Source organism: Mercenaria mercenaria, unplaced genomic scaffold (genome assembly GCF_021730395.1).
Source record: "Mercenaria mercenaria strain notata unplaced genomic scaffold, MADL_Memer_1 contig_3387, whole genome shotgun sequence".
In the NCBI taxonomy this organism is placed as follows: domain Eukaryota; kingdom Metazoa; phylum Mollusca; class Bivalvia; order Venerida; family Veneridae; genus Mercenaria; species Mercenaria mercenaria.
In genome coordinates, this window is record NW_026461518.1 from 98 (window position 1) to 13,952 (window position 13,855).

Here is a 13,855-nt window from a genome sequence, read left to right on the forward strand (position 1 = left end):
GTATCTTGTGCTAGACATTACTTTTTTGGAAAATTTCATGATGCGCAATAAATTCAGGTTCTCAGTGGACAACCCGCTATATAATGACACTAGTATCCGCTCACCAATGTCGATAATTGCATCTTTGTCTGTTTTTTTTTTTTTTTTTTTTTTTTTGAGAAAATCATCTGCCAGGTTACGTATTATTTCGTTTGAGCGAAATGCCTTCAGTGTTTCCCCCTTGCTGATCCCGATCATATGAGATGTCGTATCACAACCCGATAGTGCATGACGAACTGGTAATATCCCACTTATCTGTTTGCCAAGTATTTGTTTGGTCTTTTGGATGTCCCATATTCGGACAACTTTTGAAGCGTTTTGTCTGGCTGCAGGCTTAAAAACGACAGATTTGTGACGTGAACATATGTGGTACACCACAATCACCAATATATCTGTATCCTCGCCTATGATGACAACATCATTTGTTTCGGCTAAACCTAGAGCAGATTTCACTGTCAATACATCATCATTCCCTTTCGCATGAACTACATCATATCCATTCTCCTCAAGTTCTTGAGCAAGCAAAAATATGAAATTTTGCTTGTTTTCTAAATTTGACAAGAAAATTTCCTTCTTAAATGCTAATGGTGTTGATTTTGTGATATACACCTTCGGTCCAGTGAATCCACGTGTTCGTCTCAAGTGTACAGTATCTTTTGTAGATGGGCCGAAAGTATATCCATCAAATACAATGACTGCATTCGGATGTCTGTTTGATATATATCGAATATAAGATTCACAAATTTCGGAAAACAGCATTCCAGCCTTTCAAGGTACTTGATGTAACAAGGAGCCTTCATCCAGTACGAACCTGACACTCTTTCATCATTAAGGTTTCCATTATGACTGCAATCTCCAACTTCCCATATTGCCTCAGCAAGTAACCATTTCTGTGACTCTCTTATAAGTCCATCGTGAGCAAATAATGAGGAAGGCAAACCATATAATTCATAGGTAAATACATCTGGAAGATCGTCACTAAATCTCTGTGCTGCTATCGTCAACCGTTGGAACAGCAGTTGTGGATCAACCTTTAGTGGCTCGTCGTTAATCTTGATTTGTTGTGCTGCATCTAGAGTGAGTGCTTTTGGATTTCTTTTAAAGCTTACGTCGAAAACGTTTTGTCCAACCATTGTTGATAAAACTTCTGTACCTCTTTGTACTGCTTTGTATGCATTCACGCTGGAATGCGATGTAACACCTGTTTCAATATTGAAGAGAAGGGTATCTTCTCTAAAAGGATTTCGTTCCTCCAAGCGTGACATTGAGGTCTGCGTATCCTTTCGATCTCTAAAAATTCGCGAATTTCCACTATCTTTATGCTGCTCACTTGTATGGAATTCCTTCCCACAAAACACCTGCATTGCTTTGTTTATAGCAATGCATGAAGGCATTGAGAGAAGCCACTGGGTGCGTTGCTGCTCACTCATGCCTTTACCTCGTGTCATCCCTCCTGCACTTTTTACCGACCTCGTGAGGACAGGTCTGCTTGATAACTAAGTCTAGAGAAAGTCCTGCCAAATACCTATCACTGCGTCTCACAACATGATAACCTTGAAGTAAAGCATTGTGTACAGCTGGATGACTTTCATGAAGGTTCAGCATTGTCTGTAGGTATAAATAGACAGACTTCAAGTACAAATTATGTCCGGCCGCAGCAAAATAAGGTAACATTTCCTGCATGGCCTGCTAACCAAGTTCCCAGAATCCAGTTCTTTCAGCTGCAATGAATTTTTGCAGTATATCAGTCATTTCTAAATACTGAATCCATAAAGCAGCGGTTGGATATTTCTTAATATCTTGTCTAATCTGCATGTACTCCCTTTCTACGTAATCCAGAAGTTCATTCTGATAGACAGTGTCAGCACTGGTATTTCAAGATACAAGTTGCTCATAATATCTTACTAGGTCTTTCATATTAAGACGAACTGGAGCCGCGTTGTTTTCCATCATACTGTTGTTCAAATCTGACTGTATTGAATCTGTATTTGACATGTTTATGTTTTCTACTGTAGAAGACTCTGTCAAATTGACATCCATTCTATCAAACTGTCTGTCAGTGTCTTCATGTGTCATCATTTCCTCATGATGCATGTAGCTGTCTTCGTGTGTCACCATTCCTTCAGATTTCTTTGTGTCTTTGTTTGTCATTATTTCCTCGCATTTTTCCGTGTCTTCAAGTGTCATCACTTCTTCAGACCTTTCTGAGCTTTCAATTATCTTCATTTCTTCAGAATTTTCGGTGACTTCATGTGTCATCATTTCTTTAGATTTCTCCGTATCTTCGTGTGTCATAATTTCTTCAGACGTCATCTCCGGGTCTTTATGGGTAATCATTTCTTTCTGTTGTATGTTGCTGTTTTCACGGGTCAGTATTTCTTCATGGTTCTTTTCTGTCTCGTCGTGTGTTGTCACTGCGTCATACTGAGTTCCAAAATATTGTCACATTAGCAGACCATTCAATGCATTGCTTGCTAGAAAGTGAGGTCTCATCGCTCTTGAAACTGCTTTTCCGCTCATCATGTGTGGAATAGTACTGGGTGCATATATTGTTTCCAACAATTTTCTTAAACCAGAGCCTGACATCACCTGACCAATGCATCCTAAGAAGCTCCTGATACAATGAAAACCACCAAGTCGTACTAAAATTGCTTATAGAGGGCTATAAGTGTTTTCATTTGCAACTACAGTCACTACTTTCCAGTACAATGGCTGATCAAATGTTACAATGGCCGTTTAATTTTATCGCTTGGCATGATGCCCAATGTACTGCAACGTTGTGTAAATACACGACATATCCCCTGGTGACATACTGTAAAATCTGGTAAATAAGCGTATACGCTTATAATAATTTTAGTGACACTTTTATGCGCCTATTTTTGATATGCGCTTATACTTAAGCCAAGACTTTGCGCTTACATTTGATATGCGCTTATAGACAAGCAGTGTATTTTTTTGATACATTAGGAATATTAACATTTCCTACCTTGGTTGAGAAAACGAAAGTAAAACGTGCGCAGTGAACTACTTCCTTTTATTGCATAGGCATACAGTATTTGTACATAATGAATTACATAATTTGCAAAATTAATAATGTTCAATCTCTCGGGCCATTCAATTATTGTTCAACACTAAGATTGTAGCATTTTATCCATATTCTTTTCACAGATTTACAAAAGAATGGCAAACTCTTATGACAACGCAAAAAAACGTTTCTGGTATTCAAACATTTATTTTCATTTACTGAAAACATTTTCTATTCAAAAAGCAAGATTATCGTAAACAATTATCGTTTAATCAGACAATAGACGTTAAAATCTTTTAACACCCATCGGCTATTCAACAGGTAAGAACAATTGTCACCTGTATTTATCAAAAAATTATCATGGTATAATACCGTTAATAACGTCTTTTTGCTGTATCTACTGTTTGTTTACCAGTAATCGGATATGCGCTTACTTTCGAGACAAAATTATTGCAATGGCATGACATGCGCTTATTACCCCATACGGAATAACGGTAAGGCCGTATGCTCTTACTTTTGATATGCGCTAATATTCGAATATGCGCTTATTTACCAGATTCTACAGTATCTATCATTGGCAAAAATATAACCGAAGATTTCCCAGGATATTCACCTTATCTCACCATATGCATAAATCCCGACCATTCAGGTCCTTGACATCGTAAGGGCCATGTGATCTGCGCAAGCAAAGTTAATCTGACAGTGCAATCTGTTGGGGTCCATTTAACCAATTCTTCTAATTGTAACGGCGTGCGTTCGTCTGCTGCTGGTGGTCGGTAGTAGGAAATTTCTACTTTTCCTGCAGCAAAAAGTTCGTTTGAGGACACAACCTGGCGCTTAACTGGTTTATTACCAAACTTCCCTGGGGTGACGCAAGCAATCATCCCCATGCCGTGAAATGTTCCTTGCCCGTCTATGGTACACAAATTATGAACCACATTGTAAGTAACGTACTGTATAAACGGACTATCTGAAACGCTATCCTGTTTTATATCACCATTGCCAGATATAGCAGAATTTTTCTCAAACAGTTCGACTTCTGTGTATGAAACACAAAAAACCAATACTGTTCAAGAGCTCTACAATATACTTTGAACCTGTAAGATGATGTGCCGACACTGCGAGCCCAAATTGCAATGGGGCAATTATTGCTCTTGGTCGCGTTCCTTGCATTATTGCATGACCTATAGCGCCTATTTATTTTTTTATCTGCATCTTTTTCATTGAATAACACACGTAACAGTAGATAAAGACTGTCAGGTAAAAACTCTTTATTTGCTTCACGTGCTTCTATACTTAGTGAATCCGGATATAAAGTTTTATCGACTTCTTTTGATTCTATGTCACTCCTTATCAATTTTGCTGCAGTTTTGATAATTTTCAGTTTTTCATTTTCTGTATTTCCAGATTTTTTGCATGACGGTAGAAATCATGCAAAATTGATGATGCAGTTCGTCTGAGAGTTACATTATTATAGAGTTATGATACCGAAGCGTTTGTTTTTTGTTATATTTTTCTGTTAAATGTCTAGAAACAAGATCTTTAAAAGCTATATTACACGAAAGAAAATGACTGCTTAATCGGTGCATTCATTCATTTATATATTCGTTTCTTTATTTGAACTGTAAGTTTTGTATGGCGACCGTGGTCATTTGGAATCACGGAGCCCTTTCAAAGTTCTTGTATAACAGAATCCCGCTTATGCCTGTGTTAATGGTGGGTGGTGTATTAAATGTAAAAAGGTAAAAATACTGCCTCAGAATACATCATTTCGTAACAAACAATCTTCTTTAACTGTGGCAACATCTAACACGAATATAACATAAAGATAATTTCTTCTCATAATATAACCTTTTGCACAATATGATATTGTAACTGTACGACAGAAGCTGTAACTGTACACATAAGCCAGTCATGCTATATACAAACTATTAAATATTGTATTTTACATTTTAAAACGATTTGTAAATTTCTTCCTAACATTTAATATTATATTTAAGAAAGAAGGAAACTTCTTATACAAACAGTGAAAATATCTTCATTATACGGAATATTAACTGAATAATGACCTCATCCCCATGCCACCGCCTAATAAAAGAAAAGTAAAATAAACACGCAAAGCATTGTCATTGAGCTTATTTGACTTTACATTTTCAGTGTAACATTAAATATTGACCCCGTTAAAAAATTGACCCCATGTGTCCTTCTTCAACGTTTAGAATTGACCCGCCAATATTACAACATTAAATTTTGATCAAAAGTACGTTGAAAACTGATCAGTCGTTAAATTTTGATTAGTCATGAGGTCACTTTTTACGGTTAGTTAAATTTAAGTTAAACGTCGGAGACTTTCTGTTTGAAGAAAAGAAATTCACTGGGAAGAACTAGGAACTATCGCAAGCTTGCTGGATAACTTCTTTAAAAATAATTTCACAAGACAGAGCCCGGGCTGAAACTAATAACTTCCCCGAGGTAGGCGAGATCATCTATAATGGACAGGGAATTGTTAACGAAAGTTTACCACAATAATTTTCGACAGGTGGGTGGGGTGTGGTCGGACTTCGAAAGGCACATCGAGACTTACAATAGGAAGTATCTTTTACAGTCAAAACAAGATATTTATAAGGGATATCTCTGTAAATTATAGTGATATCTCTTTAACACAAAGACATTCATTTTTACGTCGTAAAGATAAATCTTTATGTGAAAATATGGAAGCGTCTTAGTGCCAGGTTTGAAATAATTCTATCTCATGATTAGGAGTTATAAATCCTAATAACGAAATAGTGGAATTAAGACTTAATAACTTCTAATTATGAGATACAAATATAACGTGTTGCTGTGAAGCTTCCACTTTTCTTTATATTACAATATCATCATTTTTCTAAACAGTTATTAAGTTTTATTTTTTGTATAATATCAAACTAAATGCACTATTCCTGGGAATACTTATTATGTGTCATTTTATGAATGAATATAATCTTCTGATTTAGATTCGTTTATAGAATGTACAAATATGGCTTTTAGATATAGTATATATAATTCTGTTTAGAAAAAAAAACACACATATTTTAATGGTTTTATATAGTGTGTACAGATTGTAAGTGTGGATGAGACTTTAATAAACTGTAAATCCACCTAGGACGCTTCCATATGAAAGCAATATCTCTTTTAATTGTGTAGCCTAATAGGTATCTATTTTAGACGTTTTGCCATAGAAAAATGTTAAACTGGCAGACCACGATGACTGGGACACGAAAATACATTTTATTTGCCTGTAGAAGAGCTGAGCAAAGCAGAAAAAAAAAACAATCTCCTTTTTTCCTTTTGTATGGTAGGAAAGCCCGTCTTTCTATTGATGTAAAGCTGTCATCAACTGCTTGTGAGCAAACGGATCTTACTGAGAGGGTACATTTATTTCCGGGGTTAACTTAGTATCGAGAATCTGCAGACGAAGCAGTTAAAGCAGAAGAAAAGATAAATAGGCATGAGTGTTGAATGTTGGGGATGAAGTATTACTACACAACGCCTGGAAACTAAATCAAAAAGGAGGCAAACTACAGCCGCTGTGAACGGGACCGGATGTGAAATAATTGTTGTTATTGGCTGGAAGGCAAGTAAGTAGCTATGAATAGAAACACATTTAAAGCATACAGAAGATCGGAGAGTTTGACATCTGACACAGCGGACCAGACTGAAAACGTGGTTGATCAACGTCCCGAGGCCCAATCAACGTCACAAGAAACCAGACACCGCCAGTCAGCATGACAAGAAACCAGACACCATCAGTGAGCGTGATAAGAAACCAGACACATCAAGTCAGCGTGACAAAAAGCCAGACACCTCTTGTCAGCGTGCCAAGAAACCAGACAAATCCTGTCAGCGTGCCAAGAAACCAAACAAATCCAGTCAGCGTGACAAGATACCAGATACCACCAGCCAGCGTGACAAGAAAACAGGCACTACCAGTCAGCGTGACAAGAAAACTGACACCACAAGTTATTGTGGCAAGAAACACGACACCGCCTTCAGCGTGATAAAGAAAACTGATACCGTCAGTCAGCGTTACAAGACATCAGACACCTCCAGTCAGTTTAACAAGAAATCAGACATCGCCAGTCAGCGTGACAAGAAATAAAACACCGCCAGTCAGCGTGACAAGAAAACAGACACCGCCAGTCAGCTTAACAAGATACCAGACACCGCCAGTCAGCGTGAACAGAAAACAGACATCGGCAGTCAGCGTGACAAAATATCAGACATCGCCAGTAAGCTAAATAAGAAACCAGACACCGCCAGTCAACGTGACAAGAAACCAGACATCGCCAGTCAGCGTGACAAGACATTAGTCATCTCCAGTTAGTTACTAGAACCTAAACACCCTTAGTCAGCGTAACAAGATACCTGTACCGCCTCGATAGCCTAGTGGTAGAGCGTCCGCTTCGAGTGCGGGAGGTCGTGGGTTCGATCCCCGGCCGCGTCATACCAAAGACGTAAAAATGGCACCAGTAGCTCCCTTGCTTAGCGCTCAGCATTATAAGGGAAACTGGCCTCTTCTGTCATACACTCGGGGCGATGGATTCCATCAGGAATGAGGTGTCGAGAGTGATTAATATAAGTTGTAGAACTTCCTTCACAATCGACCTAAAATAAATTATGTATAAACTATGTATATACTAAGATACCTGACACCGTCAGACAGTGTGACATGAAACAAGGCACATCCAGTCAACGTAACAATAAACCAGACATCGTTAGTCAGCGTAACAAGAAACCAGACATCGCCAGTCAGCGTGACACGAAACCAGACACCGCCAGTCAGCGTAACAAGAAACTAGACATCGCCAGTCAGTGTGACAAGAAACCAGACATCGCAAGTCAGCGTGACAAGAAACCAGACACCGCAAGTCAGCGTGAGAAGATATCAGACATCGCAAGTCAGCGTGACAAGAAACCAGACCTCTTCCGTTATCGTGACAAGAAACCAGACCCCGCCAGTCAGCGTGACAAGAAACCAGACACCGCAAGTCAGCGTGAGAAGATATCAGGCATCGCAAGTCAGCGTGACAAGAAACCAGACCTCTTCCGTTATCGTGACAAGACGTCAGACACAGCCAGTCAGCGTGACACATGCATGAATATACTACCACTTTAGATTCCCTGCAGTTTGTTTACTCAGCGCCGGGTAATAGGGATGAGTAGAGCCACCCTATCTACTTGTCTACCTATCGGTTTCTTTGATATCTCTCTGGCCCGTTACATTCCGAAATATAACATCGCTGCAAAGCATAATTTTTACATACATGTACACTACTTAGTAGTGCACAAATTAAAGCCACTAGAGATACTGCGGCCTAGTATATTATTTTTAAACAAAGTTTTTAGGTATAATCTATTTCGTGAATTTTAACACAAACATTTGATAATTTTAAGGTTTCTTTATTTGTTAATAGCTCCCTTACATTTTAAAACTATGTTTTAGCAAATAACATTTTATTTACACTACACTTTTATTTTTAATTTTATGCCTCCGAAGGTGGCCATATTTATATCGCACTTACCGTCCGTCCGACCGATCGTAAATTAATAAATTCTTGTCCGGGCTGTAACTCTGCCACCCATGAAGGGATTTTGAAATAACTTGGCGTATATATTTACTTTGATAAGACGACGTTTCCTGCGCAAGACCGAGAGCCCTAGCTCCCAGGTCAAGGTCACAAGTCAAACGTTAATAGGGTCTGTTTCGTGTCCGGTTCGTAACTCTGCCATTTATCATGGGATTTTAAAGTTACTTGGCATAAATGTTTATCATAATGAGACGACGTGTCATGAGCAAGACCCAGATCCCTAGCTCCAAGGTCGAGGTCAAATGTTAACGGGATCTGTTTTTGTGTCCGGTTCCTAACTCTGCCATCCATGAAGGAATTTTGAAACATATTGGCATAAATGTTAACCATAAGCAGAAAATGTGTCATACGCAAGACCCAGATCCCTAGCTCCAAGGTCATGGTTCATAGGATCTGTTACTTGTCCGGTTCAATTTTAGCCTCTTGTTTGAGGTTCAATTTTAAATACTTAATGAATTTTGAGAGTTATGCATACATGTATTTTCCCCTATAAAATGTCAAGGTTAGTAGTGGCTGTTTGTCAAGTTACCTTAACGCCTTGAATACCGACGGTTAAAAATAAATACCATAGTCTATTCATTAACGGTTAATGCAAATGCGATAATGTAACACACTGATAGCCGCACGAGACTTACATGCAGATATAAACTTTTCACAGTAGGCTTTTCAGCAATCCACTACTGCGGGAAATATAAAGTGGAAGTATTAGACTAGGAATTCATTGCATGAAAAATCAGACACCGCTAGTCAGCGTGACAAGACACCAAACATCGCCAGTCAGCATGACAAGAAACCAGACACCGCCAGTCAGCATGACAAGAATCCGGCCATCGCCAGTCAGCGTGACAACCAACCTGAAACCTCCATTCAGCGTGGCAACAAACTTGACACCGCCCGTCAGCGTGACAAGACACAAGACACCAGTATGACAACGTGCCTGGCACCATTAGCCAGCTGAACAAAAGAAAGCAACCAGATAGGGGCATTCCCCTAATAAAGAGGAAAGTGTACACGGATGACGACATGAGTAATGAAGATGTTGCAATTACTCACGTGAAGGCTGTTAGTAGCATATCATTTGATCCGATTGGGCATAAGTGGCAAGATGAAAAATGTCAGGACTTTGGAATAAGTCGGGAACTATCATAAACAGGCTGGTAACAGACCAGTGAGCATGAATGTCGGACCAGACGAAGCTGCACAAATGAAAGGCGATGACAATTGCTTGTTCCGAACATTCAGCAATATGGTATCTAGGGTACAGATTTACCATACTGAATTAAGACAAAGTGTTGTAAGTTATATGTTAACGAACTATGCATTATCTTAGGGATATTCGGATGAAAATTTAGCGGTGTATCCGAATATAACTGCAATGTAAAAATGTGGACAATGGGGGACTGATGTGGAAATTAGGGCATTTGCAGCCATGTTAAACACCAACGTGTATGTTTATTGCAATTACGAATTGTCAAGTCAATAAAATGTATGACTGTATGAGTATAGCATTGACGTTTTTCAACTAGTTGTTTTTAATTCATAAAATGTGTCTTCATGCGACACTAGTAATGGATGAGCTGAAGGGCCTTGTAAGCACGCGTAGAGCTTATGGCACATAGAGCTTACACGTGAGCTCTATGCGTCACATAAGCTCTATGAGTTAAAAATGGCGCATAGAGCTCACGTGAGTTCACGCGAGCTCTATGAGTCAGAGATGTGCCTTTCTCGCGCATAGAGCTTACACATTAATTGTCTGTTAAATCTAACTTAAGTCTAGTTTACTTTATGGATAGATGAGAGGTGGGCTTGTGGTGTTGTATCACATTAATATGTGTGGGGATGTATAAGAGTAATTTGTAGATTCTGAATAGTTTACATGTAGATAATTACTTTAAACATTTCTATTATTTTACATATTCGGTTTCAAAAACTGTCAACTTATTAATAATTTAATTAATTTTATTGTCCTTCGGGATCTTGAACACACAGCTCTGATATCGAACGATGGAGTCTGTTATCGAGACATGAACACCATAGCATCAGGACATTTCCCCGAAAGTGCTGGAATGCATTATGCTAGTCTTACCGTGGATGACGTGGGCTTTGAAATGTTTATTCGAGCCGCGATCAATAACTCAGAAGATTGTATTGAAAATGACACTGTAAGAGTTGCTGAAAGAGCAGAAGATAACAGCGCTCAGCCACAGGGTGGAATGTCGCAGCGAGGTGCTGAATGTTATTATCAGCTTCTGAAAGCTCATGTGGAGGAACAAAGAAACAAACCCAGTAAAACTAGTATAACAGATTTACTATGGCATGCGCTATATATTCGAACTGGGCATAGAAAAGTTTCCGCATATGAGATATATACTCGCAAAAGTTAATTCACGTTTTAAGTCTATCGTGCAGTCCCTTGCATGTCTATTGCTAGAAATTCACATAGCTTCACATTTGATGGATACTGTACCTAGATACATTTGCGTCCGCATGTTAGTGAGAAGGGCTGGAGGTGGTAGTGGTTTAGTGATTGCTATCAAAAACATAATAAAAGACCCCCGTTGGAACAACGCCTGGCTAACGTTGAATCAGGTGGGAATAGAATGGTACAAAATAATGAACAGCCGTCTTTGAATATGCAAGGACTTCCATTGAAACAGTTATAAATCATATAACATTTTTGCATATTTTTCATTTGTCATTGCTATTGAAATCCATGTGTGTTGAAGCAAAACGTTTGCAGTAAAAGGAATGTTACTTAGTTATGAATGAAAATATTCGTTCAAATTTGCATTATAATAAGGACTGTTCTTCTGAATTAAGTTCCCCTTGTTGGTTAGCAATATGAAACACAATGCAACGGGTAGAGTTTGTTTAACATAATCTTGCAGTCATGTGACGATATTTGTGTCTTACGAGTACATAAGGCAAAAATCGGTAAAAATCGTCTGAATTCGACACTAGTCTTTCCGGAATTTCTTCAAATATTTTTGGCGCTGTTTATTTCCTCTTTCAGTAAAACAATGAAAGCATATAAAGAATATAGTTTTTATTACTGTTGTTGAAAAAATAACACAATATTTTCGTCAGTTTCCGTTCGGGTTATTTCGGACGACGTCGAAGTGTGACGATTTGCAACGAGAAGACGCAATATCAATTCTGGACTGGATGGCCAACTGTTGGTTGATCGATGCGCACGCCCATATGTTCAATAATAGTTATTCGATACGTCGAATAATGATGATGATGATGATGATGATGATGGTGATGATAATGACGATGATGGTCAAAAATGTCATTGTCAGTCATTCACATATAGCATGAAGTTACTATTTTTACAGTATTACAAAATGTAGCTGGTTTAATAGCTCAGTCGGTAGAGCGCCGGAATGGAGATTAAATAGTCGTGACCTAATTGGCGGCGGAGGCGTATTGATCAGCAAGTCTGGCCAGATCGGTCCGGAAACTTGAAGAGGCAGACCTGTGGAGTAATTCAGTTTGATGAAGTTTCGTAGCTGCTGCTGTAACGATGATGAGGAAGAGGAGGAGGAGGAGGAGGAGGATTGCAGTGGGAATTATCTCGGTGGATGGGGTGGGATGCGAGTCAGTGAATGTTGCCTGTGTACCCTTGAACAATGAGTAAGATCAAAATTTTATTTAGATGGAGGGGAAGGGTAAGTTCCGCGGAAGGACAGTAGTTGTAGAAGTATCAAAGAATAAATGAAGTTCATTTAGAAATATATGGAACAATATTCAGGTGAAGTTTCTTGCCTTTAAGTGATATACCTTTTTATTCAATGTGTCACACAATGTCCAATAGAGCTATTCTCAATACATAAAGGGTCAAAGCTCAGGTGCGCAGATTTGTATGCTGATGTACATTCTTGTAATGTTTCAAGAACTTATAACAGTGGAACAGTTTTTGCAAAGTGAATATCACAAGCCAAAAAAAAAAGCTTTTTTTCCCCAATAAATCAAGGGACATAACTCCGCTTTGATTGAGTGGTCTGGGACGTGATACCCCATGTGCGCAACTTCACATGCTGATAAATATTTCTGTAATGTTTCATGACCGAAGATGGAATAGTTTTTGCTGAGCATAAATATAGCTTTTTTTTCAATAAATCAAGAGACACAACTCCGTTTTCATAGAGTGATCTGAGACGTAAAACCCCAGTTGCGCAACTTCACATGCTGAACAATATTTCTGTAATGTTTAATACCTAAGGTAGAATAGTCAAGGGCCATAACTCTGCTTTCCCTAGGCAGAGCCGGACGAAAAAACCCAGGTGCACTTTACATGCTGATGTATATTCCTGTAATGTTGCATGACAGTAGGTAGAATACACTTTGCTGAGCGCATATTACAAGCTTTTTGGTTATACGGACATCTGTGTGGACGTACGGGCGGATGGACGGACGTTCCTACATATGGGTATTAATGTGGCTACTCTTTTGTTCTCTCTATTGTTCTTTTAGCCACGTTAAAGAACAATAGCCACATAAAAGCCTTACGGAATGAATGACATCAAAAATAAGTACAGTTACCAATTGTTCCTATAGCCACTTAAGTATGCAAATGTGGGCTCGAACCGATAAGAGCAAATCTAAGTGTCCCCAAATGTGGGCACAAAAAAGATCTAAGACTCTCTCAGGAGAGATACTAGTTCTCATTCCAAACCCCACCGAAGCCGGAAATGGACGACCGTGCCAATTTAACTTCTCCCGAATGTGGATGCATAAAGTCACCGATTTAGCGTTATGTGAATTGTCTTCTAGCTTCACGCCTTATATTACCGGCATCGCTATTATTCATATTATTCTTTAGTCATGATCTTGGAGGTATGTGTTGCCGTTAGGGCTGGCACAGCATGTATGGCTACTGAATCTCATGGGTTTGAACCGATATCCGCCAGTCCTTTTAAATGAAAATAGGACAGAAAACACACTAAGACCCTGTATTTATGAAGACATCACTTTTACACTATAATATTCACACTGGCACAACTATTTCTATATCTTTTTACTGATCGAACTAAAAATTATCTTCGCGGGGGATTGAAGTCGTGTCCCTTTGAACAAAAAAAACAGGATGTTAATGACTGGAGCACAGATCCGCTCTTTATCAGTCCGATGTAACGGTAATTTCTTTAGTCATCTTTTATGT

General features: G+C 38.7%; 2 protein-coding genes across 2 annotated transcripts; both read left to right on the plus strand.

The window, feature by feature from the left end:
- Positions 1 to 5,555: 5,555 nt before the first annotated feature.
- On the plus strand, positions 5,556 to 7,202 carry LOC128553019 (uncharacterized G-patch domain protein DDB_G0278987-like). Its single transcript, XM_053534124.1, has 2 exons — positions 5,556 to 5,603; positions 6,750 to 7,202. The coding sequence occupies exons 1-2, from the start codon at positions 5,556 to 5,558 to the stop codon at positions 7,200 to 7,202; spliced, it is 501 nt and encodes a 166-aa protein (XP_053390099.1).
- Positions 7,203 to 7,772: 570 nt separating this feature from the next.
- LOC128553020 (translation initiation factor IF-2-like) lies at positions 7,773 to 9,649 on the plus strand. Its single transcript, XM_053534125.1, has 2 exons — positions 7,773 to 8,181; positions 9,429 to 9,649. Exons 1-2 carry the CDS (start codon positions 7,773 to 7,775, stop codon positions 9,647 to 9,649), a joined length of 630 nt encoding a protein of 209 aa, XP_053390100.1.
- The last annotated feature ends 4,206 nt before the right edge of the window (positions 9,650 to 13,855 follow it).